Source organism: Haliotis asinina, chromosome 2 (assembly GCF_037392515.1).
Source record: "Haliotis asinina isolate JCU_RB_2024 chromosome 2, JCU_Hal_asi_v2, whole genome shotgun sequence".
In the NCBI taxonomy this organism is placed as follows: Eukaryota; Metazoa; Mollusca; class Gastropoda; order Lepetellida; family Haliotidae; genus Haliotis; species Haliotis asinina.
Genome location: NC_090281.1, coordinates 68,171,433 through 68,185,383, shown reverse-complemented (window position 1 = coordinate 68,185,383; position 13,951 = coordinate 68,171,433). Strand labels below are relative to the sequence as shown.

Sequence of the window (13,951 nt, the reverse complement as noted above, 5' to 3'; positions counted from 1 at the left end):
GAAACACTAAAAACCAAACATTTGCACAAAATATGGTGTCATCTGAAACTGATACATACATGGCTTCCGTTCAGTACTGCATTTCATAATATACTTACAACATAAATTCTGCATATCAAATTTAAAAAACAGCAAGGTAGCTAGCGAGTATGTATATACACAGCTTTTAGCAATATTCCAGCAATATCACTTTGTAACTATGTGGGGAATCAAACCCAGGACAATCGAATACCTAAAAACTAGGCTACCCAATTGTCCCTGTACAAAAATATCCAAGGAAGGGAAATAACAAGATGAAAATGCAACATATTCAAAAAACAACAATACCAAACTTCCATTACAAATCGGGACAATGATGGTCAAAATATATTTTTCTAAATGACTACTGTTTTCATATAAGAAAATATCTACTGTGCAAGGGAATGAAAACATTTGAGAGAACTTAGGTGTATGAAAATTATCTCTAGGTACTTATAATCATGATAATACTAATTTCAGGGATATTGTGTCACTCTAAAATGCTTTCTTGTTTAGGTGAGCCACCACAAATGACATACCCACAAATCATGGCCTTGTGTCACAAATCATTGGCTCCTAGTAGCTTAGTAAGAGTCGACTGAAGCTAGACCAAGAGAGACAAGACATATGAACCCTATACTTTGTTTCATACCACTTTTAGCAATATTCAAGCAATATTATGGCAGGGGCAGCAGAAATGGGCATCACACATCACACCCATGTGGAGAATCAAGCCTGGGTGTTTGTAGTGGCGAGTGAATGCATAACCACAACCCTGTTGCAAATAGTAACACAAATGATCATGATCATGTTGCTGAGTGCTGTTGCTGATGAACATAACAATCTGTCCAAAACAATTTAACCACATGTTGTCTGACATGACATGCTATGATGTAAAGTCTACTGGACACAAAATGCATCACAAACATGAAAAACAGAATGTGTTCATTATTTTGAGCATTACAATACAGACAGAATGCAGCCATTGGTGAACATCACATACAAGATTAAGCCTAACTACAATAAAATAGCGTAAGAAATTGTTTGTTTGCTGTAAGCAGCATTTCACTATCTCTTACTTGTATGATGGTTGTCAGTAAATAATTAAGTCTGGTGACTGTAATTATTAGCTAAATTACTTCAACTGGGACACAATGACATTCATCATCCAAGCCAGCAAGCCTGGCCATGTGATTGTATAAGTTGCCTCATATGACATAAAAAAGTGATCCAGTCTACTTTTATCATTTTACATTCATATTCAACATTACAAATACAACCTATTCAACACAGACTCCTCCCTCCTGTGGAAACAAGTGTTTGATAACGTGAGCACTGGCCCATGTAGTTACCTAGTAATCAGTAAAGACAAAACGTATAAATGAGTAGTCTGTCGTACAGACCCTGAAGTATATATATCCAAGAAAGCCCACGCAGGTCTAGAAAATGTGGCAAGTCTAAATTTCCTTAGCTTCTTCTGAAAATGATATTGCAATTCAGGTACCTGTATTGTGATATGTATGGCGATGTATGGCGATATGTTAGGAACGTGTTTTTCTCAACATCTGAAGTCCTTAGAGATATATGTTATGGTTCTGATAACAGCAATATCAAAATAGGTTGCACAGTAAATGATTCCGTTTTCATTTTCATACAATTTACAGTGTAACAGTATGCCACTTTGTCATTGAATGATGAAGGAAAACATCTGTTGTGAATGGAAGGCTGTGCAGATTTCGATTTAAACCATAAAGATAATCCCCAAAACTTATGCATATATTTTACCTGGTATAAAAATTTTCAGAAAAATGTTGCAATACATATAGTTTGAAAAGTGTATCGTGATACACTGGTAATGCTGTGCAGTCCTAATTGTTGGCTCCTAACTAGTAGTGGGCTCATACTATTGACTGAAACTTCCAAAGTTTCTACACCAACTAAAAGACAACCAGAGTAAACAGAGGAATGTTTGAGTATATAATTAAAATTTAAACAAGCAAACAACTGTAGTAAGAATAGTGGTTCATACACAATAGCCAGATTCTGGAACATGCAAAAACAAACAACCGATCTTTTAGTCACAACCAGTGAGTGTGAGTGAGTTTAGTTTTATGCCGCTTTTAGCAATATTCCAGCAATATCACGACAGGGGACACCAGAAAATGGGCTTCACACATTGTACCCATGTAGTCACAACCACATGATTTTATATGTTTGTACTATCAGACTACACCTTTAAGTTTAATCCCACTAAATTATTTAACGACAAACAGTTTCTGTGAAAAGGTTACTGCAGCCCGTGAAAATGGTTCTTAACAAAGAGTATTCTTAACATGACTGATGTTGTAATATTTTTAACACAATCAATGGTGTATTTTTGTTCACTAGTTACACTGGTTCTACTTCCATCAGCATAAATACACAAAGCTAAAAGGATTTTGTTATTGCTGTCATGTATTACTTCTATTTATGTCACTAAGTTTCAACCCTAATTCGGGGAATTGGTCAGCATTCATCACGACATTCCATGTCAATTTTATTGGACTGTCTTCTCAGATGTCACTATCCTGTCAGCACCTAGTTACACATCACAAGTACACTTTCAGTTTGACATTGTGTTACACCGGTCTCTCTGACGATATTATATATCAAAAGAGCATAAAACCGCTGGTTCAGCTTGTTCTTAGCGTAGCTTAACTTTGGAACACTTTAGGGAGAAGTGCCAATTTCTATCTATATCAGTGACTGTTTACATTTCTTCTTATTCCGGAAACTGTATATCCTCAGCATTGACAATAAAGATCATATAAACCCCGACCTCGTGATTGCACGTTGAAAGATGTTCATAAGCACGTTAGAATGTGATAAATAGCGAATTATTCCCCATTTTTAGGCGAAACACAAACAATGAGAGAATGTCAGCACACGGGTTTCCGAGGTGGCTAATATTGTTCTGTAGAAATTATGTGGGTCACAGTGCTTCATAAGTAACTGCGTCGATATCCTGATAAATGGTATGGTTTTCAAAATATGGACTATGCACGATACACATTCCCCGATTTATGGGTCCATTTGGACAAAACTGAGCCGGTAGTGTGCCTAGAATATACACTTGTAAAATCGTAGGCACGAGACGGTTGGTTATAACAAATCCAACATTACCAACAAAGAAGAAATCCAAATAATACAAAGAACGGTCAAAATAAAGACCAATGGCAATTTTTCAAGAGTAGGTCACTGATCCTCAAATATTTCTTACCAACACTTGAATATAAAGTCATCTTTACACTTCGCCAACTTTCTCAATCCAAGAGGCGGCCATTTTTGTTTTTCACTCGCAAATTACCGGACTGTCACGGAAATAACCGACCACCGAGGGGAGGCAACCATAGGACGTTAGACGACGAAGTTTACGCTTTTGTGCAGTTGACCAAGCGGAACCTTCAAATCCCACTTTCTAATAGATCCACATGGCCCTAACTCCAACTGTTCTTTTACATTCATGTTAATAAAGTTGCTGACATTCTTTTAATGGCATTGCAATTACGAAAGCTATACGCATAAAGTTATGTACATACATAGCTGAAATAGACAAATACCAGCACCTTGAACAAGCACTAGCTGCGTGGATATATGCGCTACATAAATGTCCTATATTAATAATGAAAGAAATAGATATGTTTCCATCAGTGATCCTGTGTGAAATCACAGAGTGTCACAATAGAACATTTGCAGCTCTTGTTTTCATTATCATGACAAATGATACGAACAGAAGATGCAATGCGGGTTCTGTGTTACCAGAGACAAAATTCGCACAAAGTATGACAATTTAAATATTTTATTCACGAATATGTACTAAACATGTTTATGTCACAAAAGCTTTGAAGAATGAAAGCCAAAACCTGACCATCACCACACAAAATTGTTCCCTTGCAAACATGGTTCTGAACCGTGCCACCTGAACGATCGTTCAGTAATAACACATGAGAAATAAATGTTCGAGGACTACATTATCGAAGTAGGTAATTATTTTAATACTCGTATTATACAATCAAAACAAAGTAAAGTCATTTCCGTCATAACTGCTTTTTGCTACGCCAAATGAGACTGTATGTATATCACTGGACAGTCATCGTGATGGGTATTAATTAATGATACTGAACTAAACCTGACATCGTTAAGCGACCAGTCGGCATATTTTAGCAATTAACATGTTCATGAACACAGCAGTATTCACACAATAGGTGGAATCACTGCCACATGTAACGCCTTGTCTCACAGGGTGTTCTATAAACGTATGGTGACCATATGTTCCAACTTACACAAGCCAGCACGAGTTACCTCCCTTCTGTTATGACACGGCACCCCGTAAACATCATGTATATAACCTCCTTTAGGTTCCGCTGCCAAACACACGCTACACAATGGCAGGACGAAAGTAGGTGATTGTCTTGGAACGAGGAGGTGTAGTTATTCTCACTTTCTAAGCAGTGTTTTCTCCAAAACTTTTCACTTTTGAAAAGTTGGTACACTTTCAGGTGGGCGCTATCGTGGAATTCGGAACTTCGGTTGCTGAGAATGGTGATATTGAAATCCGACACTGCATCACCATGGTGTTATCAGTAACAGAGGTCTCGAACGCTCTTTGATAACACGAGGCGCCCAGGCACACGGAAGGACTCCATTGGAAACTGGGATAAACTCATGTTATATTCAGGTAACGATTGTTTCTTGATTATTGTGACCCGTCCCTTATATATTTTACTTTACAACTATTACACCTTTGCACCATTTTGCCGTGCCAGTAATTGCTGAGGTGCACTGAAGGGGCACTCGTGAATTAGTGGATTGGTCAGACTTTGGATGGGGATGACGTGGGTTCATTGTTTGGTTCCTCATCACTTACATCCATCCCCAGTTGAACCCACATCCACAGCCCAGGGCTGTGTATCAACCCACGGTGCCAGAATTACAAGCGTCGGGTGTGGCTTTCGACCTGCTCATACCATGTCATGTATTATCATACCTTTAGTTCCACTTCGACATTCATCCCTGTTGATTCCCGCTTAACAAAGCATTTTTCATCTAATGCTGATCGTACGTGGAACGGGGCTTGTCTGTTGGCTTGTCTGTTTGTTTTTGTCCTCCAAATATGCTCAGAAAACTAGATGACACAATTCAAGACATTCCACATTCAATCTACCACACCATCGTGTGATACGTAGCGTTCGGTTTCAAATCTCAAAATTACCGGGATCAATTTCCTGTAAGAGTCAACTCATTATGAAACGCCGTTCATTAATCTCTTTGTTCGTGGTTCGGGACACGGTTGCTCATTACGTCAGAAGATTTGTGTGATGGACCACATTCTGCAAGTCGTCAATAACGTGAGGTGTTTCTCGTCACGGTAGCGCCTGCCGACAGCCTGACAACATGTGGGGTCTGTAGATTCAACTACAAAGTGACTAAAGACTAGACTAATGCTTAGTCTGTGAATATATAATTTACACTGTAACAAACAAAAGTGTTTAAATTGAAGGAGACACTAACTAAAGACCTTCTCTATCATCTAGTCTATGAAATGAACACATTTTACACACAAAAAAGTCCCTAAAAAAGAAATTAAGATGTGATATGGATTACTCTGATAGATATTCTGCACTAAGGGATTCTATTATCAATGCTTAAAAAAACACTGTCCTTTGAAAAATAATTTTATTTCCAAAATCTATACATCTCAAATCCAAAACATCCGATTGAAACTGGCAGTTGACGGAACATACCGAGAGAAGAAGTAAGAATGTGTAAACTCTGTAACTGCAACTTAGTTGGTGACGAAATCCATTATCTTTTTGAATCTATGTCACTCAATTCTTACAGAAAATCATTCTTTGCCCCAAAATATCACAGTTGGGCCAATTTATCAACTCTTAGCGAAGTCATGTCGCCTTTCAAATTAAAACGTAGCACATGTTTATCACTTTTTATCTCTCGCTCGTGTAAATTGTTTACATAAATAATCCAGCGCCATGACACATGTTTATATGTATGTACATATGTGTATTCCTTGCTCTTGTACCATCGATGGTGGTTTAATGAGCATAAAGAAGTTGAAGTTAAAGTCAATCTAGACATGCTTCATTTAGGGCTTTAGCACTGTAGGGTGGTATAGAAAGTAGAGAAAATAATTTGGTTCAGGGGCAGTGAGGCAAACTTTACGATCAGTCGAGCCTGTGTATAAGAAACCGTTACTATATACAGTGTTCGAGTATTAGGCACAACCTAAGACTTTACGTAGTTTATTACAAAATAATCTGTAGAATAATTGTTATTTATTTCCTTGATTCAAGCATTTGTTTTCAGTGCCATAGTGTATCTATGTTTATGTGTTCCATGTATGTTGTCAAATTCAATTAGAAACTGTATTGAAAAACCGTAACTACTCATGTTTGCCATATCAATACATGTGTCAGTGCAGTACGCCGTATCTGTGCTTATCATAATCCACTATCCTGTCAAACTATGCTGTAAATCTATTGTTGTGAAAACAGTAAATGTGTCAGAGCATCCCCCATCTCTCCTGGGTAGAGAGGAGAGGCAGAGGACACACTTGTAACGTCTCCATGTTAATAGATAGTCCTGTATTTTCCAGTCACGCCTAGTCCCTATTTTGTGAGGAGACAGCAAGCAAATGTTGATGATATTTACATTCATATACACGAAACGTTAGCACGTAAGGTCAATGTCTTGGTATAGTTTAGGGGCACGAAACTCCACAGTGTCTTTACAGCATTTCACAATTTTCAGAAAAGAGCGTTTTAAAACATATTCTAGGATTGATATTCCACTTTCGGCAAGTAATATTTTGTGATGTTATTTAAGTTGTTGCTTAATAACCGTGCGTGTATGCCTGCGTGTGTGCGCATCTTATTTGCTAAGTTTGCATAAACATGCGTTGTGATAGCGTTTCTCCTATAACCATCCAACTTCATCTGCCTTCACTTTCAGCAGTTCGATATATTATCCGTCAAAACTTGGAGATTAGGGCCCGATTTCTCGAAACTAACTTAAGTTTTAACTCAAATCTCAAACTGATTTTGACAATTTGATACAGCTGAATTTTTATCTCAGCTGTATGTTTTAGACTATAAAAGTCCAAACAACTAAAGAAATCTGTCCACCAAATTCAGATTGTCAACTATGTTTGAGCTAGATACCAATTTCCTTTCATTCTGGCATTTTCTCAAATTTGAGTAAAAACTTGAACTTAAGTCAAAACTCAGACTTAAGTTTGTTTCGAGAAATCAGGGCCTGAACGATTGTTGAAGGTGTTTACGAGTCCATCTTCGTTTTCCCAGAGCGAATTTATCACAAGAGATAAAAGCTCTAAACCAAATACCAAACATCGCAAGATCGTATATGGCGCATAATTATTATATCCAGAATTATCATTATGTAAGATGATATTGTTTCCTATCATCACCTTTCGTAATGAACGGACAGTGTTTTACAGCTCTACACAGAGCATTCATGTACAAAGGTGACCAGCCCATTTACTATAGGCATTACCACTGCGGTGTTTCCCTTGGGATTTGTAATCACTATCTACACAGCCTACTTATGTGAATCAAAACACATCCCGGTAGTTAACAGTTTTCCATAGAAGTAAGCCAAGGGACTTTATACTGGTTTTCGGCAACTTATTCTCCGAGATGACTGACGTATGCTATTCAAGCACGTGGTGTGGAATCACGGGAAACTATGTTGTCTTACAGGAAACAATATAACAGACGGACAAGCTGCTTTGCGCATCTCGTCATGGAACCTCTGATAGATGCTTCTTTATAGTCAACCCCAACAGTAAACATTATAGTCATCGATAATCATCGCATGACCAGTCGCAACCTCATTTTGTAAACACTATCCAATATGGCGGAAAGTTCATTTAGGGATTCGTGTTCGTGAATTTTCCAAAACATACCAACCGATACCAGGTTTATCGGTGATGTTTCATAATCATCACTGGCAATTTGCTGAAAAACAGATGTCAGTGATGATTAATAACAAATAAATAAATTCAGTCCTCCGTGTAATTAACGGATAATTGTGTTGCTTGGATTTTACGCCACTTTTATTGGTATTACTGGAAAGTGTATTCTAGGTTTACAGGTAATGAATCAGCAATACCGCTGGTAGTTTGATGAAAAACACATATCAGTGATAATTAATATTCAGTTTTCAAATTCAATCCTCCGAGTAATTATCCGACAACGACAAATCTTGGATTTCGCGCGTGTTGAACAGTATTCCCAGGAACTATATTGCCTTTCAGAAAACAATAAAACAATGGGCGCTGTTTGTCTCTCGCATTTAAACCATCACATGTGCTACCTCTCATATATGTTAGTTTATAGTCAACCCTTACCGGTCTTAGTGCTTCACGAGCCTCTGAACCAGTGAGGATAATAGTTATCGGGCTACCATTAACGGTTGATGTACACATTCCTTGTATGTGCAGTCAAAGGCGAGCTTGAAGAGTGAATTCTTTGAATCAAACTTTCCAGGGTTCCATATGAACTTGAACGGATTGCCTTCATTAAGTCTTAAGGTAAATTTGAAATAGCCACACATCTCCAAACCGAGATATTGCGTTGGTGCATTCAGCACATATCAATGAAAGCCTCCGGCTTGTCCTGGGATTGCACGATTATTAGTGTGTGCTGAGCCTGGTTTTGTGGGTATGCTACGCTGGCGTTTCGGTTACCAGTACGGAAAGGCATGTCATGTATGATCCAATATAAGGATGAAGGTTGCATAGCGTGTACATGCCTGTCGTGCGACATACAGTGGACTGACCATTGCAGTGGGCCAGGGCTTGCTCACGTCTGTGGTGTTTCAGTCAGAGAAGGTGCCTCTGCTCAGTTGCTGGTAGTGAATACCCTGTTCACAAATATATTCGTGTGTTTTGAATTGTTCCTTTTTCATTTTTAGATTTATGCCAAACATGGTGCAATATTAGTTTCAGAATCATGATATGCCTTTAAGAGCTTTACTCATACGAACATATTTTCAGTCTGAAAACAGACTGGAGAGCTCCAAAGCTTTTCGCCAGTATAGTTACAGGTCATATTGAGCACATTGGTGAAACCCCACTGGTGCACGTTGTCATGATGATGTATACCAAGGCTGGATTCGAACTCACGACCGGCGTATGTAGGGCAGGGCCTCCTTTCACAAAGCACTAAGGTGATCGTAAGTCGCGAGGGTAACATTAATACAATGTTAAAGAATGGGAGTTAATGTAAACCTTAGTTAAGATTGTTTCGTGTAAGGAGCCCCAGATCTGCAAGACCTCATGTTCCCTGTTTCGATGTTATTTTTATAACTGATAACGTCTAACCTTTCTTTCTGTTTCTCTTTTACCAGGATCATCCCATGGCGCGGGTGAGAAAGCTTATACGACTCTTTTTAGCCTTAAGTCTTACTGGCGCCGTAGCAACCATCATGGTAGCTCGTTGGATCACTCCCGTCGTCTCGGTCAGACCTGGTCAGCGGCTGGTCATCGCCACACAGGCTCCACCACGTCCTCGTGGTTTCCTGGTTGACACTCCAGCATGTCGCATACCCAACCTGGACCCGTTTGATAGCTCGATCTCAAAACTGATTCGTCTTCGATCGAAGATTCTGTGTTACGGAAAGCCGTCAATTACATACGAAGATGGAAACGTCCTGCGAATCAACTGGACAACGGTGAATAGTTTTTATGAGGGTGACTTTAAGTATTGCAAATATCAAACGATAACGAGAGGAACAAATCAGACTGACTTTCAGTTTTATTACAGCAAGTTTGGAGAGACGTTCAACAAAGATATAGAAATTTCAGATGAGTTTATAAGAATCTACTGTATGAGCAAGTCTGAGGGTACAATCAACACCAATTTCCATTCCCTGATTATTCCGAAAGAAGCCGTGGATGAAAGATGTGAGAAAAACATGAAACACCATGTGAAAGTAAACAAACCAAAGGAAATAATGAATGTTTTAATGATCGGAGTAGACTCTGTGTCCAGGTTAAATTTTATGCGCCAGATGCCCTTGTCTAGAAAATACCTCCTCGAGGATTTAGAAGCTATAGAAATGTTAGGTTACACTAAAGTTGCTGATAACACGTTTGTCAACGTTGTGCCGATGACGACGGGGAAATTTGTTGCCGAACTTCCTTGGAATGAAACCATGTCCGAAAAACCGTTCGATGGCTATAATTTTATATGGAAGAACTTTTCGAATTGTGGGTATAGAACTCTGTATGCCGAAGATGCCCCTAAAATTGCTATATTTACATACTTAAAGGAGGGTTTCCACATACCCCCGGCCGACCATTACAACAGGGTGTTTAGTATTGCAATGGAAAAACATAAGTCGGTCTGGAACCATGATCATAATTGTGTTGGAGATCGGTTGGAGACGGACATAGTTTTGAAGTATACAGAGGATTTCTCTAAACTTTACCGAGACAGGCCTCACTTTGGATTTTCATTCATAACGAGGCTCAGTCACGACAATGTTAACGACGCAGGCGCGGCAGATGATCCTCACTTTCGGTACCTTCAGAGAATACACAAGAACGGCCTTCTAGAAAAGACGATTTTAATTTATTTCAGTGACCATGGTAACCGCTACGGGGAAATACGAAACACTTTTGTTGGAAAACTTGAAGAGCGTTTGCCGTTCATATTTTTTGTATTACCTCGATGGTTTAAGAAAAAATATCCCCTCTTGATTGAAAATATGAAGAAGAATTCTCACAGGCTTACGACACCGTTTGACGTGTACGAAACTCTTAAGGATATTTTGTATTTCAGTGGGAACGTTAAACCAGCTAGTTTGACGGATCGAGGTATCAGCCTGTTCAGTGAAGTACCACGTGACAGGTCATGTGACACTGCCGCCATCTTGCCTCATTGGTGCATGTGTTTGGAAAGGCAAGACGTCTCTGTGACGTCAGCTGCAGCAACCAACGCTGCTAGGCACATCCTAAATCAGATCAATGAAGAACTGTTCTATTATGGCCATCTCTGTGAAGTTTTAGAACTCCAAGAAATTAAAGAAGCAGTTTTGATGAGTCCGAATAAACGGGTCCTTCATTTTGAGGAAAGTGTGAATGACGTCATAAACAGGACTGTTCACTATGGTAACAGAACTGAGGCAGTGTTGACATTTCAGTTGACATTTGTTACTTCCCCAGGGGGCGGGCTGTTGGAAGGTACTGTCAACCTGGACGAAATATCTGGACGGTATACCCTAGCCGGGGACATAAGTCGTATCAACAGATATGGGGATCAGTCAAAATGTATAGATAATTATTATTTAAAGAAATATTGTTATTGTAAGAGTGCCTCATGACAAAAAGAAATAAATTAAATATTTATTCAGACAAGTGTCAATAAGCTCCTTGAATGCAGTTTTACATGACAATTTGCCTTTTTCACAAAGTCCAAAGGATCATACGGGTCAGAAAATATATGTTTTCCATCTTGGTCACCAAGAGAAGTACATGTACGTCTTGAAAACCCACAAAGCGTGTTTAATTAAGTTCTTTACGCATATTTTCAAATAGAAAAAATCATATGTGTGAATGAAAAGTGTACTGAAATGATTAAATGAGATTGTGTAGCTTTCAATATAGTGGAAAATGGTCACACACATCTAAAATCGCTCTAGCCGTGAAGGTCAGGGTTAGAATGTTGACCTTCATTAACCCATGCTTGTGGTACGAGACGACTAATCAGGCTCGATGACGTGGATGACACATGATGCCATTGTATCCCAATTGTGATGACACATGATGTCACTGTATCCCAGTTGCGCAGATCGACTTTCATGGAATGGATCACTGGCCAGCTTTTCTGGTTCAGAAGCGATTATTTACAAAAAGCCGCATACAGCTTGCATATTTGCTGAGTGTGGCGTAAAACTAAACTCACTCTAAACTGAACTCTCACTCTAAATTCGCCAAGGTTCAATGACATCACATTAATGGAGTACATGCCCAGCACATTCTAGAACATACACTAAAACGGAATAGAGCACAGAGAAAGGGAGTTGCATGGTGACGCTCACGTGGTACATGCCGCCATTGTCATGGAGGGCGTGGATCAGGTCTTACTGGTTGACTTGCTGAATGACTGGCATTCCGATAAGTATACCTGGGAGATATCTGGAATTGTTGACTGGGTGATGTGGTCGCTGTCTAACACGACGATCCTTGCCGTCCCAGGGATGCTATATTGAGGACCATGTCTCTTGTCCAGGTCTACTTCGGTAGCTGGAAGGAAGTGCAGTTCAGGCTGTCTTTATGTTACTGTGGGACCGTGAATTCAGTCCTTTCGTGAAATGACTATGAGGGTCAGTCATTCCACGTCACTTTGTGCAACAACAATCAACATACTGAAGTCATTTCATGAGATTAACTTAATCTACAAAAGTGGTATCACACTTTCAACACCACTTATTGTCACTAACAGCTGAAGCTGTTGAGGTAGCGACTGTTGCACTTCAGCCTGGCTATGAAGTATTTACTGTTTGCAGTACTTTAATTTGCCTGCTGCCGCCTGCAGGCTTTAGAATCTGCAGGCCCATTTATTGTAAGTCAAACCAATACAAACAAAATACATGACACTGTACACAGTTTCACACTGTTTCTTCAAAAGGATTAGCGAAGACTGTGGCTCAGAGAGAAGTTTATGTTTTAGTTAAAACTGTTGTTGCCATTGATGGATCATGGATGGTTCTCGAACGTTAGAAAAAGAACATGGGAAATATTCTGGTTGAAAAAAGAACTGACAAACCACTTTCTACCACATGCAGACACAATGGAATTTCATGAAATGACTGAAGTATATTGATCGTAGTATATAGGGTCGGCCATAGCCATGCTGACGTGGGACACCATCTGATATGAAGACTGTCATTCATGTAACTTTGATGAGCTTTCCAATTTCCGTTAATGATAACCAGTGTTTTTCTCTCCTGCCCATAAGCTATTCCTCAAGCAATGACACCTCATCCACACGACACGGCCTCCAGGACGACCAGGACGCCGTTTGTCTGACAGTGTTCACATTTTGTAAGAAATTAAAAATATCGTCAAGTGTTTAAATACGTCTGTATTTCTATTAAAGATAAAATTGATGTTTCAAACGTACCTGAAAATAATTGAAGATGTTTTTAATCAATTTCTCATGTCCAAAATAGAAATAATGACATCTCAAAATGTTACAGAGATATCACACTTTCACAGCACTACGTTCATTCATAATTTCATCGGTCCATTGATGAAGTATTAGTGCACTATTTCGAGATTTTAAAATAACAATGAAAAAAAAAACATACAGAATTTCGATTTTGATGCAAATTTAGTGCTTTATTTCATACTTCATTAACAACATTTCATCGTTTACTTAATACATTTTATAATGAAAACAAACGTTCAATATTGATAAAATCGTCTGCTTCTTTCGTACATGGCTACCCACTTAATTGCAATTACAGTCAATGAACTGTTCAAGTTTGTCGCAGACCGTATACGGAACGTGTAGCGAGAACAATACAAGTCTATGTCCTCTCACGTGTATGTGATACACTCTGTATGGTGAAATCAGGGATAATCTACAACAGTATATAGTCTCCCTGGTGAAATACTGGAGCCGAAATCAAGGTATAGACTGAAAATGTTGTGGAAACTATATCGAACGAGTCAGCTTCGCACCAGTCTCCACCTGCCTGAAAGTGTCATAAATGACTTACTGACAGATACGTTTTGCCCTCCAGTCGAAAACAAAACTTTTGACAGGTTTGTTCCTATGTTGCACCATGAACCTTTGGGCCGCGAACAAAAACTATTGTCCAGACCGGACTAATTTTAGTGTTATCG

At 39.0% G+C, this 13,951-nt stretch overlaps 2 protein-coding genes across 3 annotated transcripts in view; one reads left to right on the top strand and one right to left on the bottom strand.

Annotated features, from left to right (window-relative positions):
- Positions 1 to 3,346, bottom strand: part of LOC137274205 (F-box/WD repeat-containing protein 7-like) — a 38,071-nt gene extending 34,725 nt beyond the window's left edge. The window contains exon 1 of the mRNA XM_067807261.1: positions 3,278 to 3,346. The gene's annotated coding sequence lies outside the window, so the exon portion shown is untranslated. The remainder of the gene's footprint in view (positions 1 to 3,277) is intronic.
- Positions 3,347 to 4,423: 1,077 nt separating this feature from the next.
- LOC137272817 (uncharacterized) lies at positions 4,424 to 11,421 on the top strand. 2 transcript variants are annotated; one of them, XM_067805220.1, is made up of 3 exons: positions 4,424 to 4,456; positions 4,557 to 4,735; positions 9,445 to 11,421. In XM_067805220.1, the coding sequence occupies exon 3, from the start codon at positions 9,454 to 9,456 to the stop codon at positions 11,419 to 11,421; it is 1,968 nt and encodes a 655-aa protein (XP_067661321.1). In that variant the 5' UTR covers positions 4,424 to 4,456; positions 4,557 to 4,735; positions 9,445 to 9,453. The 2 variants fall into 2 exon arrangements, with proteins under 2 accessions (XP_067661321.1, XP_067661322.1); XM_067805221.1 differs by having other exon boundaries at positions 4,424 to 4,735.
- Positions 11,422 to 13,951: the final 2,530 nt, after the last annotated feature.

Bases quoted from the DNA above. Each gene is read 5' to 3' on its own strand.
- LOC137272817 (XM_067805220.1), top strand. From the start codon at position 9,454: ATGGCGCGGGTGAGAAAGCTTATACGACTCTTTTTAGCCTTAAGTCTT.